We start from the raw sequence: 16,060 nt of genomic DNA on the forward strand, positions 1-16,060 counted from the left end.
GTCTTGTCAAACTGTATCAATTCTACGACACTTAAGTCACAGTAAGGTATTATTACGATTTTCTCAACATTTTATTTGCGATATGCTGTGTATTGCCCTAACATTTATTGCGATAGAATGCGATTTATTACCTTTTTTCAACTTCAAATGATGCCCCCAAAGGAAAACTCACAGGTAGGACGTAAGGGTGGGGATCACCAGAGGCCCCACGATACGATATTATCACCATGATTAAGTCACAATACGATATTATTGTGATAAATTAAAGAAACGTGCCGCCTGTGTATCGATACAATATTGCCACGCAAAATATTGCGATACTGTATCGATTACCCCCCCGTCCCCCCCCCCACCCGTAACAAATTCACATTTCATACGTTTCTGCTGTTCAGCTAATGTGCAGAATCTAAAGGGAAGACCAGACACTAACTGACACTGTGTAGTGCCTTTTAAACACGGCGCGGTAGCATGTATCGAAAACAAGAAATGTGATAGGAAACAGCTTTAGCAAATTTGTAACCAAACTCCATTCAAAAACATGCCGTTTTAACAGAGTCCATTCCGACAACGAGGCATTGTGCCAAAAATGAGGCAGTCAAAATAGTGGTCGCACCGTCGTCAATCACCGAGCGAGGTGAATAAGATACGGACTCGCGGGAGTGCGCGTAGGCCGGCTAATTGTTGTTTAACATGCAGGCCAACCGGCTAGGAGCAGGTTATAATACAGATTCCACTGCATGTTAAGAAGTGGCTTGTGTGTGTGTGTGTGTGTGTGTGTGTGTGTGTGTGTGTGTGTGTGTGTATGTGTGTCTGTGTCTGTGTGTATGTGTGTGTGTGTGTGTGTGTGTGTGTGTGTGTGTGTGTGTGTGTGTGTGTGTGTGTGTGTGTGTGTGTGTGTGTGTGTGTGTGTGTGTGTGTGCGTTTGCTCCACAGACGCTATGGGCACACACAGCAGCAGCCTTGCCTAGTCTGTTAGCATGGCTTAGGGGCTGTTTAGGGCCTTTTAGAAGCCCTTTTCCAGAAGCTTTACTGCAGTCATTAGGAGCTCAGGCTGATTAATGTGAATGGTCAGGCCGGGCCTGGCTCTTCTGCCAGAAGAACAGAGAGGAGGTGAAGGGTCCCACAGGAAGTGTTTTGTATCTCCACACAAAGAGAGGGCTGACCTCTTAAGCCCCTCAGAGCCCCTCAGCTAATACCCTGACCGGTGCCTACAGAGACACAGGGGGATGGCATTTCACCACTCACATTTAAACACAGCATATACACACACACACACACACACACACACACACACACACACACACACACACACACAGACACACACACACACACACACACACAGACACACAGACACACACACAGACACACACACGCAGACACACACACACGCATACACACACACACACACACACGCATACACACACACACACACACACGCACGCACGCACGCACACACACACACACACACACACACACACACACACACACACACACACACATACACACACACACACACACACACACACACACACACATACACACACACACACACACACACACAGAAAAAAGCTAAGATGAAAAGGGCAGAAAAGTGAAGCTTTGTGCAGCAGAGTGAGACAGTGAGATTAGTCTCCTCTAATCCATTGACTGCTGCACATATCAAACTCACACCATCTGGAGATCTGGAAATAGACTGAAAAAAACAAAAAAAATAACAAAATAACAAAGCTTATGAAAGCAGAAGAAAACACACCTGCTCACGATACAGTTGGAGTGAAGTGTGTCCGTAATAAGACACGAGACAAGTCAAGAGAAAACCATGTCACCATTGACTTCAGTTACTAGATGCTATAGAGAGCCGCAGAAACGAGTCCGGAAATCATCGATGCTAACAGTCCTGGTTCTTCACAGTTTTCGCCTATGGGAGTTTTGAATGGGTTGTGATGACGCGGATATTATACGTCATCACGAGTGAACGCGGAAATTCTTTCTCTCGCGCCTTCAATCACAATCAATGCGTGGACGCCTATGCGACACTGTGTGTAGTTCTGGATTAGCTTAGCACGAGCTTTTTACCTCTAGGGCTCGCAGTTACGCTTCAAAACTCATGAAAGTGGTCCTCATGTGTGAAGATTATCCCGCTGAACCTTGATTCGCGTTTGATTAATCTTGCGTTGCCCACAGACTTTATTTGAAGCATCGCGCCAAAAACCCATTCAAAAATCCCATAGACAGAAACAGTGAAGAACCAGGAAGTTCCGGACTTCCGCATTCAGCCTACAAAAATACGTCATCCCTGCGGCTCTCTATTGAAGTCCATGTCTGTGTGTGATGGACAAACTTCACCTGTGTTTCTTTCAACTGGCGTGAGGGTGAGTAGATGATGACAGATTTTTATTTTTTATTTTTGGGTGAATTACTGCAAGATAACGATGACATTTTCATGGAATACAAACAAACAAAGCAGATAAACTTATTACCACACTCATCACCAGGTCCTATCAGTCCAGCCCTGCCCGCCTGAGGGCCTTGATTGGGGGGAGGGGTCATAAAGAAGAATGACTGGCTTCTCCACAGGAGGACCCCCCCCCTCCCTCTGCAATCTCACGGCTTCATTGACATCAAGCAATATATTAATATTATCACAGTATTGTGATATAGAACTAGATATCGCCTTAGACTTTGTACATCATAACATCATAAGTGTTGTCTTTTCCTGGTTTTAAAAGTATTTTCATTTGAAAGGCTGCATTACAGTAAAGTAATGTAATTTCCTGAACTTATCAAACTGTTCTAGATGTTCTATTATTTGCCTTTACCCACTTAGTCATTATATCCACATTACTGATGATTACTTATCAAAAGATATAATATAAAATATTTTGTGAAAGCACCAACATTGATGTCGAGGTATTTGGCAAAACAAAGATTGTGATATTTGATTGTGCTCATATCGGCCGGCTCTACTGAACTAAACTGACGATGAAAGATTTCTCATCTGAGATAAAAGACTCTTTCATTTCATGCCCTGCAAAATACTCTCTTGACTGAAGCAATGAAACCTAAAACCTTTTGACTTTGCAATCAAATGGAATATATATCTCGGATAAGATTAGAACCTTCTGATCCTCAATTTATTGATAGTTTCTTACCACTGACGACCCCCTCCCCCTCCCCTCTTTACAGAAAGTCACAGGCGATCAACTCTCTTTGATGCCTCTGAACTGTGCCTGTCTCGAACATCCTCGGCCAGGGGCTTTGGGGGGGTGGAGAGACAGGTTCTGACCCCACCCAGGGGCTCCACGGCACGGCCACCTCTCCACCCCCCCCCCATCCTCTTACCCTCTGGCCCCTGATCCGGAAGTCTCTTCTCACCCTATGTGCCCCTTCCTCTGCTCTGCCCCACCTCCTCTAACATATTCACACATCCAGCTCTCCCTCCTCCTCCTCTCTCCTCTATCCTCCATCTCTCCCTCTGTCTCTCTGAGAGCATGCATAGTTAAAAGCCGGCTATGGGCCGCTGAGTACGAGACGAACAATGGCAGCCTTTCAGGCCGTCTGGGCCGGGCCTGGGAGAATCGCTGCGGTCCTGAGACCCAGTCAATATTTGGACGCGGTTCTCTTTTTGTGTCCGTTTTTTTTAATCCAAGCGGAACCGAGCGCGCGGGGAGCCGGGGAACGGCTGAGAGGAGGAGAAAACGAGGGTAAACACTGGTGAACAATGTGATCGGAGCAAACTTATACCGCCGGGAAACTATCACAACATCAGCTCACCACCAAACTGAAAGATGGAGTATTGTTCCTTTAAGTGCAGATTAAAAAGCAAACAGTGAGGAGGTCATTCTGCACTAAGATCTGTGTGAGAGTGTGTCACAGTGAGGAGGTCATTCTGCACTAAGATCTGTGAGAGAGAGAGTCACAGTGAGGAGGTCATTCTGCACTAAGAGCTGTGTGAGAGAGTGTCACAGTGAGGAGGTCATTCTGCACTAAGAGCTGTGTGAGAGTCACAGTGAGGAGGTCATTCTGCACTAAGATCTGTGTGAGAGAGAGTCACAGTGAGGAGGTCATTCTGCACTAAGATCTGTGTGAGAGAGAGTCACAGTGAGGAGGTCATTCTGCACTAAGATCTGTGTGAGAGAGAGTCACAGTGAGGAGGTCATTCTGCACTAAGATCTGTGTGAGAGAGAGTCACAGTGAGGAGGTCATTCTGCACTAAGATCTGTGTGAGAGAGTGTCACAGTGAGGAGGTCATTCTGCACTAAGATCTGTGTGAGAGAGAGAGTAACAGTGAGGAGGTCATTCTGCACTAAGATCTGTGTGAGAGAAGCCGTTTTCCCACATGCGTACCGGAAAATTACCTGTAAGTCAATATCGGACATTTCCCTTCACACTTCGGCTCGCGCATGTGGGAATCTATCAGCGAATTTGCCAGTATGTTGGGGGGGGGCGGGGGGAGGGGGGAGCTTATTTGGGGGGTCGGCAAAACTCGAAATAACTTCGCTTGTCAGTTGTCACACAATAAATTACACTCGTTTGACTTAAGAGCAGCGTCAAGCCGCCAGCGTAATAAACACAGCCGATTTACCCCTTCCCCTCTCTGCTCGAGAGCAGCAGCCACGGACAGACACAGCGAGAAAGGCTTGCAAGCTGCTCAAGGCTTGTATGTATGTAGAGAAAGCAAAATGCACAAGCGAAATCTGGAAGTAGTTTGCTTTGATGTGCGCGAATGATTAGATGATGCACTTTGAAGAAGTTGGGATCCGTGTCTGAGAGAAATAGTTGCTGGTTCGATGTTTATCCGTTCACCTGCGTCGGGTTGAAGCACTTTTTACAGACTGGCTTCGTTTGATGTGTCCGGGGTTGCCTTCGGAAATCAGCAAGCTGACATACTGCTCTTATTAGGCTATCACAAGATCATTTCGCCAGTTTGCTTTAATGTGCGCGAATGATTAGATTATGCCCGCTGGAACATTAAGCAACGTGTGTAGGCTACTCCTCGCCCATGATTGAAGGACCGCTGTCGCGGAAAATGACTGGACCCGTTTCCACTTGCGTCTCCTTAAGAGCATACCGCTCTTCTGACTGGCTAGAGACTGGTGAAATGTCGGGGACGACGGGGTCGCGCTTATACCGGCACGGCGCCTTTCTCACATGCAGGCATTAGACCACGTACCGGTCATTTTGCGGTACAAAGCGCATGTGGGAAAAGGGCTAGAGAGTCACAGTGAGGAGGTCATTCTGCACTAAGATCTGTGTGAGAGAGAGTGTCACAGTGAGGAGGTCATTCTGCACTAAGATCTGTGTGAGAGAGAGTCACAGTGAGGAGGTCATTCTGCACTAAGATCTGTGTGAGAGAGAGTCACAGTGAGGAGGTCATTCTGCACTAAGATCTGTGTGAGAGAGAGTCACAGTGAGGAGGTCATTCTGCACTAAGATCTGTGTGAGAGAGAGTCACAGTGAGGAGGTCATTCTGCACTAAGATCTGTGTGAGAGAGAGAGTCACAGTGAGGAGGTCATTCTGCACTAAGATCTGTGTGAGAGAGAGTCACAGTGAGGAGGTCATTCTGCACTAAGATCTGTGTGAGAGAGAGTCACAGTGAGGAGGTCATTCTGCACTAAGATCTGTGAGAGAGAGAGTGTCACAGTGAGGAGGTCATTCTGCACTAAGATCTGTGTGAGAGAGAGAGTCACAGTGAGGAGGTCATTCTGCACTAAGATCTGTGTGAGAGAGAGTCACAGTGAGGAGGTCATTCTGCACTAAGAGCTGTGTGTGAGAGTGTCACAGTGAGGAGGTCATTCTGCACTAAGAGCTGTGTGAGAGAGTGTCACAGTGAGGAGGTCATTCTGCACTAAGATCTGTGTGAGAGAGTGTCACAGTGAGGAGGTCATTCTGCACTAAGAGCTGTGTGAGAGAGTGTCACAGTGAGGAGGTCATTCTGCACTAAGAGCTGTGTGAGAGAGTGTCACAGTGAGGAGGTCATTCTGCACTAAGAGCTGTGTGAGAGTGTCACAGCGAGGAGGTTACAAGGTGGAGAGACAAGCCACAAGACCCTCTCCCATTTCTGAGGGATGCTCTGAAGCATCCTCGTAACGTCTGCTCTGAACAATATGATCAAGACACAGCAAGTCATGTAACCACATTCGCCCAAAAGCTTCTTCTTTTACAGGACATTAAAACAAACCAATCCTCAGAATAACACGCTGGAATTTTACTTGCTTTCCAATGTTAAACGCAAACAAAACAACTTTGCTTATGTTTAAGGCAACTAAAGCAAGTTGGTTAATATAAGGTTAGGGTTAGGGTTTGGGGTTCAAACCCAAAGTAAAAACAAAACGTGCGTCGCTCGTGAGTTGAGCATCTCTTGCTTGTAAGACGCTAAACCAATCCCACCCCTACATCTTTGGGCGCCAGTGACATTAGACTATGATGTCATGTGTACTATAGCATTATCTATGACGTCATGTGTACTATAGCATTATCTATGACATCACTAGTACTTTATTTGAGAAAATCCAGTTGAAGAATCCTGATTTTTTTTGGCTGTCAGAGGGTCATATGTTGAGTTGGCTTTTTGATAAGGACATTTTTGTTTTAGCCAGATTTATAGAAAATGCCTGGCGACTAAGACAGGGAACATTGTACCCAGTATAATTGTTTCTGGAAAGTGAATGTCTCAATGAAATGCCCTTTCTTTTCTTTTCTTTTCTTGGTTCTGTATAAAGGTATATTATGATTTGTTGTGTGGCCATCTTGGCGATTGTAAATATGATATAGTGTCTTGTAAGCCCATATGGGCTGGGAACCCAGGTGCATGACACTTAAATAAAAATATCAATCAATCAATCAATCAGTACTATAGCGTTATTCACTCAAATGTTTGTATTTTACATTTCCGTGGATTCCAGAAACGCACAATGCCGACATGTTATCCTGGCGACCGGGCGGCATTAAGAAGCAAATCTTTGATTGCCTTCAGGAGAAATATGTTGCATGTGTTGTGGAAAGCTTTGGATGGGCATTATCAGGGCTTAGAGGAAACCCCCGGGGGTGCCAGTGCTCTGCTAGCATGCTGGAATCCCTCTCTCTCCCCAGCTGTCAGCTCGTTAGTCCCACCCAATGAGCTGCTTTGATGCTGAGGGGTATCGGTTTCCATGGCGTCGGAGACACAAACAACTCGGGAGATTAGGGACGGAACTCAGCCCTGATTCTCCGCTGATCCCACCTATCAGCAACAAATAAACACCTTGGCCCACGGCGACGCCTGCAAGCCGACCATATGGACCCGGGTGGAGCAGCTAAATACAGGGGGAGCAGGGAATTCTCTCTAATAGCTGCTTGTTAGTGAGGCAGTAAATACTGCGCTCGCTCAGATACTGGGTTCTGTCTGTTAGTGAGGCAGTAAATACTGCGCTCGCTCAGATACTGGGTTCTGTCTGTTAGTGAGGCAGTAAATACTGCGCTCAGATACTGGGTTCTGTCTGTTAGTGAGGCAGTAAATACTGCGCTCAGATACTGGGTTCTGTCTGTTAGTGAGGCAGTAAATACTGCGCTCGCTCAGATACTGGGTTCTGTCTGTTAGTGAGGCAGTAAATACTGCGCTCAGATACTGGGTTCTGTCTGTTAGTGAGGCAGTAAATACTGCGCTCGCTCAGATACTGGGTTCTGTCTGTTAGTGAGGCAGTAAATACTGCGCTCGCTCAGATACTGGGTTCTGTCTGTTAGTGAGGCAGTAAATACTGCGCTCAGATACTGGGTTCTGTCTGTTAGTGAGGCAGTAAACACTGCGCTCGCTCAGATACTGGGTTCTGTCTGTTAGTGAGGCAGTAAATACTGCGCTCGCTCAGATACTGGGTTCTGTCTGTTAGTGAGGCAGTAAATACTGCGCTCAGATACTGGGTTCTGTCTGTTAGTGAGGCAGTAAATACTGCGCTCGCTCAGATACTGGGTTCTGTCTGTTAGTGAGGCAGTAAATACTGCGCTCGCTCAGATACTGGGTTCTGTCTGTTAGTGAGGCAGTAAATACTGCGCTCAGATACTGGGTTCTGTCTGTTAGTGAGGCAGTAAATACTGCGCTCGCTCAGATACTGGGTTCTGTCTGTTAGTGAGGCAGTAAATACTGCGCTCGCTCAGATACTGGGTTCTGTCTGTTAGTGAGGCAGTAAATACTGCGCTCAGATACTGGGTTCTGTCTGTTAGTGAGGCAGTAAATACTGCGCTCAGATACTGGGTTCTGTCTGTTAGTGAGGCAGTAAATACTGCGCTCGCTCAGATACTGGGTTCTGTCTGTTAGTGAGGCAGTAAATACTGCGCTCAGATACTGGGTTCTGTCTGTTAGTGAGGCAGTAAATACTGCGCTCGCTCAGATACTGGGTTCTGTCTGTTAGTGAGGCAGTAAATACTGCGCTCGCTCAGATACTGGGTTCTGTCTGTTAGTGAGGCAGTAAATACTGCGCTCAGATACTGGGTTCTGTCTGTTAGTGAGGCAGTAAACACTGCGCTCGCTCAGATACTGGGTTCTGTCTGTTAGTGAGGCAGTAAATACTGCGCTCGCTCAGATACTGGGTTCTGTCTGTTAGTGAGGCAGTAAATACTGCGCTCAGATACTGGGTTCTGTCTGTTAGTGAGGCAGTAAATACTGCGCTCGCTCAGATACTGGGTTCTGTCTGTTAGTGAGGCAGTAAATACTGCGCTCGCTCAGATACTGGGTTCTGTCTGTTAGTGAGGCAGTAAATACTGCGCTCAGATACTGGGTTCTGTCTGTTAGTGAGGCAGTAAATACTGCGCTCGCTCAGATACTGGGTTCTGTCTGTTAGTGAGGCAGTAAATACTGCGCTCGCTCAGATACTGGGTTCTGTCTGTTAGTGAGGCAGTAAATACTGCGCTCAGATACTGGGTTCTGTCTGTTAGTGAGGCAGTAAATACTGCGCTCAGATACTGGGTTCTGTCTGTTAGTGAGGCAGTAAATACTGCGCTCAGATACTGGGTTCTGTCTGTTAGTGAGGCAGTAAATACTGCGCTCGCTCAGATACTGGGTTCTGTCTGTTAGTGAGGCAGTAAATACTGCGCTCGCTCAGATACTGGGTTCTGTCTGTTAGTGAGGCAGTAAATACTGCGCTCGCTCAGATACTGGGTTCTGTCTGTTAGTGAGGCAGTAAATACTGCGCTCAGATACTGGGTTCTGTCTGTTAGTGAGGCAGTAAATACTGCACTCGCTCAGATACTGGGTTCTGTCTGTTAGTGAGGCAGTAAATACTGCGCTCGCTCAGATACTGGGTTCTGTCTGTTAGTGAGGCAGTAAATACTGCGCTCAGATACTGGGTTCTGTCTGTTAGTGAGGCAGTAAATACTGCGCTCAGATACTGGGTTCTGTCTGTTAGTGAGGCAGTAAATACTGCGCTCAGATACTGGGTTCTGTCTGTTAGTGAGGCAGTAAATACTGCGCTCAGATACTGGGTTCTGTCTGTTAGTGAGGCAGTAAATACTGCGCTCAGATACTGGGTTCTGTCTGTTAGTGAGGCAGTAAATACTGCGCTCAGATACTGGGTTCTGTCGTCTGCTTGACGGCCCGCAGACTGAGTGAGAATGAACATCTGTGACGGACTTCTCTTACATGCACCCTTTTTCCATTACACAATTCTACACCTTTTTCCACATTTTGAGTCCTTGCGTGGATTGTGATTTTTGCCAGTAGTTCAACATACTGTATAGCGCCAACAACTATCACTGTAGTAGTTTAGTAGCATTATTCTTCACAATAAATATGACAATGTGTGAAACGACATTGGTTTAACACCGAAAGAAAAGGAACAGAGTTGTTCCGATACCGATACCAATATCGGAAATGCCTCCGATACTGCCTAAAGTGCGAGATCGATATCCGCGAGTACGTGACGTGAGTCTATGACCGATCCGATACCAGGCTATGGCGGTACCGTATACCGGGGTATTTAGAAATGCACACGGTATGATTTTCAATACCGTCAAAACCGTTTTCTATCTTTATTTGTTCAGCCAAAATAGACTCAAGTGTCCTTGGCTGTGGTGGGTTTAGCCTAAATTACTTTTTGAACCTTATGAATAGGCAAGGATATACTGTGTGAATATACTGTACGTGTTACAAGCAACATTACAGGTATCTTGTTCAAGACCATTTTAAACAGAACATGTTACAGGCTTGCCCATAAAGGTCTCCACTCCGTTCATTTAATTGTCATTCTCCATTGAGGACATTTGTGAACAACATTGTTGGTGTAAATAAAGTTTTCTGAAACAGAAGTAGAAGAGAATAGAAGCAACTCTTTTTTATCGATGGACATGAACTTATACAACAGGAATGTAGCCAACTGAAACATTTTTTGATTTTGGAGGTAGAAAAGGAACACTGAACACAATTGGCTGGTTAAGCGCCCGGCACGGTTTTGCGCAGCCACGACTTGGAGCCTTGCCGCCGACGAGCGGCGACAGCGAGACTGTGCATACTCCAACGTAACTCGTTCAAAACGTTATCATGTCGTTTACCAAGAACTTGCAATCATGTCGGTGGGGGAACATTTTATTGTCCCTCCATTTCAAAACTCATTCCAGTGAGCCTGCAGAAGGCTTTGCTAGATGAGGGACAAGCACTGTTAAATGAGGAAATGGCATTTCCTCATTCCTCACAACAAGGAGTTGACGCCGCAGAGTCACATCTTCGAGGAGCTGCACCGAGCTACGCCGAGCTGCACCGAGAGGACGCCCAGCTGCAGCGACCCCCTCGGCGCAGTCAGCGCCGCCGATTTCGCTCGAGCATAATTTGCGCTTTAGTCACACAGATCACCCCCCCCCCACACACACACACACACTGTTGAACACACTGTTGAACACACTGTACACCGGAGTATAATGTCAGGAAGGTATGAATGTATGACAAAATAGATAGAGCGATGTAAGAAATGTGACTCACCGCAGCGTAGCAACAGCCTGACCTTCAACCAGACTAATTATGGCTGATTGATAAATACCAAAACGGCACATTTTATTCAAGGCCATTTTTCTTTTCTTTTTTTCTGTTGAAAAGACAGAATTATATTTCTAACAAAAAACTAGGAGTCATTATATCAATTGTGCCTCAGTATTTCATGTCTCTCAGGCTGTTTACAGTTGCTTTTAAAACGCGTCTTGGCCGATCAGATCACAAGTGGACAGCGCTAAATACAAGTGATCAGATCACAAGTGGACAGCGCTAAATACAAGTGATCAGATCACTCAAACCACTTTGCCGAGGTGGTCTGGGATGCATTTGACCATCAACTGATGTCATTTGTGTCACTTCCATGCATCTACGTATAGGCATAATAGCCTACAATTAATTAAAAATCTGCACATTTCTGGTGCTACTGAGCACTATACTATACAACTAATAAAGGAAACAAGAACATATCTTTAGCATGGCGGGTGGTGACTTTACGCTGGTGACCTGGGAAACCCTGTGTGCATAATGCTGAATGATGTGTACTGATTGCTCTCAGAAACAACGTGTGTCGTGAGTGACAGCAGACGTTCTCAGCGATATATCTGAGGTTAAAAACAACATCGCATTACGCATTTGCTCTTTGCAAACGGGAAGTGTTGTAGCCGACTTGTTGATTTGCATATAGAGCGGGGGAGTGAGATCTGATCACAAGTGGTCACTTGTGATCAGATCACCCAAGACGCATGTGAATTAACACCAGCTCCAAACAGGCCACTCCAGACACTCCAGCTTTAATTTCCTTTTAACCAAGTAGCTTATATGACTCCAGAGCTCTATACTAGCATGGCTGAACGATCCTCAGAGATAAACCGCTGCTCCGCCTCCAGTCCCGTCCGCCTCGGCTAATCGACCACAACGAGCATGGACACAGCGAGATGTTCTGCTGAGATGAAAGCACAACGAGCATGGACACAGCAGCGAGATGTTCTGCTGAGATGAAAGCGTAGTGTGCTCACTCAGTGAAATGACTAGAAGCCTCTTTCAAGACGAAAACAATAGAAAAACATGAGGAAAAAATACCGTCGCATTTCCATTTCTCACGACTCACTTGACTTCCCATTCCAATTCCCAAGCTCCTGCAGGGATTTCATGAATGGCTGAGTGAGTATGGACCTGCTGCTCCCCCCCCCCCCCCCCCCCCCCCCTCCTGCTCCCCCCCACCCCCCCCCCCCCCCCCTCCCACTTTGGTCAGAAATGCAGCGGGAAGAGGAGTGTGCGGGGGTGCGGGGTGTGCAGTGGGAAGAGGGGAGGTCATCTGGAAGTTGGGAATATGCCACAGCGGGACCCAGGGGTTGGAACGCCCGAGTATGGTTACATTAACCAGCGGGGGAGCCGGGGCCCCGGGATCTGGTTAAGGAATACTGTTATAGGTTCTACTGCGGGGTCAGGGGGCCCGAGCTTTAGCATGCCACTCGGTGACATTCTATAGCCCGCGTCGGGTTTAGATTAGAGTCATGAATGAGAAAAGGAGACAGTCGTTTAGAGAGTTACTCATTTAAGAGCCCTCCATTCTGCTCGGACAAAGCCCAGGCAGGGTGCCTCGCAGCGTGGCCCGTCCCTGGGCCCCGCATGGCCCTGGCTGCGGTACTGCCCCGGTTTTGACCCTGACAACGGTCCCCTCTGTGCCCGCTCCCCTGATGCTTAACCCACAAGCCTGCCTGCTTACTACCGAGTGTGTGACCTCAGCATGTGCGTATCTCTCACCACGCTGGGCCCTTGGCCACCGCTGAAATACCCCTGTGTTACCCTGCATTGTCTGCCCCAGCGTGGGCCGAGGGAGGGGGGAGGGGGCGCGGAGGTTTTGGATAGGGACACTTGGACAGGGGGGCCATGGCAACCGACGAGCGAGACTTGGGAACTGGGAACCTTATAGGCACAAAAAAAAATGCAAGAAAACAGTGTTAGGCTGTGTGAGCCGGACAGACCGTGGCTGTTCCAGAGATGTTTATCACTCCCCTGATAAGTGCTAGTAGGCAGGAACACCATCCGCTTCCTTTGATGCTCGCGCATCGTTCATATCCTGCAAGTTCCTCTCTACCTCCCACAACTCACACACTTTGCCTCAGGGTGACCTTTATGAAGACAAACAGCAACGTATTGACGTGTATTTAAAGTAGGCTATCTGTGCAAAGGAAGCCCAACAAACCTGTTCCTTATCCCTGAGCAAATAGACCTTTTTTGAGCTTTCCAGCACACAGCCAATGCCCACAGCACAGAGCTCACCTGGCAACCGAACACACAGCCAAAAGCCCCCAGCACAGAGCTCACCTGGCAACCGACAAACAGCCAAAAGCCCCCAGCACAGAGCTCACCTGGCAACCGACACACAGCCAAAAGCCCCCAGTACAGAGCTCACCTGGCAACCGACAAACAGCCAAAAGCCCCAGTACAGAGCTCACCTGGCAACCGACACACAGCCAAAAGCCCCAGTACAGAGCTCACCTGGCAACCGACACACAGGAGTTGAGCGGACACAAAGTGGCACAGTCATAACATGACTATGTGCTGATGTGTTAGACATGAGTCACAGCAGAGAGGAGGCTGTTTAGGATGAGAAACACTTTTACACACCGCTGACAAACACAATAAGTGGCATTTGTAAAGCAGCAATCAAAGCTAGTCCACAAATCAGAAGGTTCACATCGTTAATGTCATCTGTGCTCTCCAGTTATCTCAAGTTAGTGGGTTCACTTCTGAGAAGCAGAAACTGTAGGTGGCATTTGGCAACTTACAGTTAGGGAATTATTCACATCCATATCTAAATATACTTCATTAGCATAGCAGTGTGTTACCGGGGAAACGCTGACAAACTGACAAATAACAATACACCACCTCGATTTAAACTTCACATAAGGTACCTATGGGATGACAACTATTTGTCTATGGTGGCGCGCCGACGCTCCAAGTCGATGCAACTCAGCATTCTTTTCCACACAGCAGGCGATATTTCTTTCTCTTATTTAAAAAGTGCTTATGAAACGCATTGTGTTGTAGCTTTAATTATCGACATGATGTGGTGGACCACACTGAGCACGTCAGCAGAGTCTGACTGTAATGTGTGAAAAACCTGATTATAAATTAGGCTTCAATTGTTAAATTGTCAAGTGTGATTTATGATGTGCAGCAGCGTGCCCAGTTGATTACCAGGATGTTTCAAATGTGCATAAATATTAAATTGTAATCATCCCGTCAATCTATCAATTAGGCAACCAAGTGGGGGGGCAAACCCACCTATTGCACACACACACACACACACACACACACACACACACACACACACACACACACACACACACATAAGGTAAACTCATATTATATCATTATTATAAATATATATACATATATATAGATATAAATATATATATATACATACAGTGTATATATATATATATATATATATATATACATACACAGTGTATATATATACATACACAGTGTATGTATATATATATATATAGCCTATAGCCTATACATACATACACAGTGTATATATATATATATATATACCGGTATATATATATATATATATATATATATATATATATATATATATATATATATAATATAATACGAGTTTACCTTTAGCACCACTAGGCTATCCAGCTACCCGGCTAGTCTGCAGCTTTAACTGGGCAATGTCAAGGGTGAAGTTGACCCATTATGCGGTGCACACAGCGGTGCGGTGCGTCCTGCGGGGCGGGTGCTGCGTGACACCGTGACACACTCACCTGATGTTGGTGCGGTTCCAGTAGACGGCGTAGCGGTCGGACACCACCTTGGCCGCCGGGTCCTGGCCGTAGACGCACATGATCCCGAGGGTGAAGAAGACGAGCAGCAGGACCATGTCCACCTGCGGCATGGCTCTCACACTTGGCCGAGCCAGAAGCGACTGATCCCGGTTCGGCGTTGCTGGATACGGTGGCGGTGAAATGTTGTGATGCGAGGCAGGGGGGGGTTCCGCTTTATTCCGTCACAGGTGTAGTTCCCTCTTATGACGAATGTACAGTGAATTCACACAGTCCTTTTTCTTTGATTAAATAGAGATTTGTGTTTCAGTCCGTGCTGCTCACTCCGGTCGTTGCATCGAACGCGTCCCCTTCAGCCGCTCGAGAAATAGAAAACAGCGCTGTTTCAAATACCAACATGAATCCACAATGTATGCGATCTGGTGTCGCTTTACACAATTGGGAAAACGAACAATCTTCCGGCGAGTGAACTCCACTCCGCACACCAGTTTCCAACTCGCAATGAATTTCCCAAAGAGCCGGAAAAAACGTAGCCTATAATGCGCAACTCTTGAGAAATATATATATAAAATACTGCGCGTATAAATGTTCTACAACGCAGGAGTAGGCTACAAACGCAAATCTCTCCACCGTCGTTCTCGTCGCTTCACTCGCTGTCCTCTCAACTCGGGATATCTCCTCTGTTTGGTGTCGCTTCAATCGCAAAGGCAAGAAGAACCGGCTGGACCCGCGCAGCTGTCCAAGCGCTCCTAACCAGACAGACTGCGTCCTAACTGCACAAGTAAATCAAACCTGGCGCTTGTTGTTGTGCGTAAACGCAGAGCTACCCCGTGTCCCGACAAGCAGCCCGCCCGCTGCACCGAGAGCGCAGGGAAAGTGTTGTTATCAATCTGGAGAAACCAACCCCAAGTCAGCGCTCCTGCTGCTGCGGCCATGCTCTCCCGGACCCCCCCATCCTGATCCTCCCCTCCCTCCCTCCCTCCTCCCCTCCTCCCCTCCTCCCCTCCCTCCCTCCTGCTGTGCCAGCAGGGAACACTGTAAAAAAAGTATTCTCTTTACTCACATTACCTTGGCTCCAGGGCCGTAGCTAGCTATGAGCAGTGCTGTAGTGGTAAAAAAAAAGTGGGTAAACTATACTTTTGACTCGAGGCAGCTTTCTCACACGGCACCGGCAGTGTTATAACGGCGGATAAATAAGCTTCCGTGACCGATATACAAGACAAAATATGAGAGTATATAGAACAACTTAATCTGAATCATATAGCCCTATAAGGTATATCAGGGGGTTCCCCCACATTTCTG

The 16,060-nt window shown here is 46.9% G+C and overlaps 1 protein-coding gene across 1 annotated transcript in view; it reads right to left on the reverse strand.

Annotated features, from left to right (window-relative positions):
• Positions 1 to 15,545, reverse strand: part of LOC310795812 (ephrin-A5-like) — a 92,832-nt gene extending 77,287 nt beyond the window's left edge. Inside the window, exon 1 of the mRNA XM_083657901.1 lies at positions 14,741 to 15,545. Coding sequence (XP_083514027.1) covers positions 14,741 to 14,871 — 131 coding nt within the window. The 5' untranslated portion in view covers positions 14,872 to 15,545. The remainder of the gene's footprint in view (positions 1 to 14,740) is intronic.
• Positions 15,546 to 16,060: the final 515 nt, after the last annotated feature.

This window comes from Poromitra crassiceps (assembly GCF_964638095.1).
Source record: "Poromitra crassiceps genome assembly, chromosome: 21".
Classification (NCBI taxonomy): Eukaryota; Metazoa; Chordata; class Actinopteri; order Beryciformes; family Melamphaidae; genus Poromitra; species Poromitra crassiceps.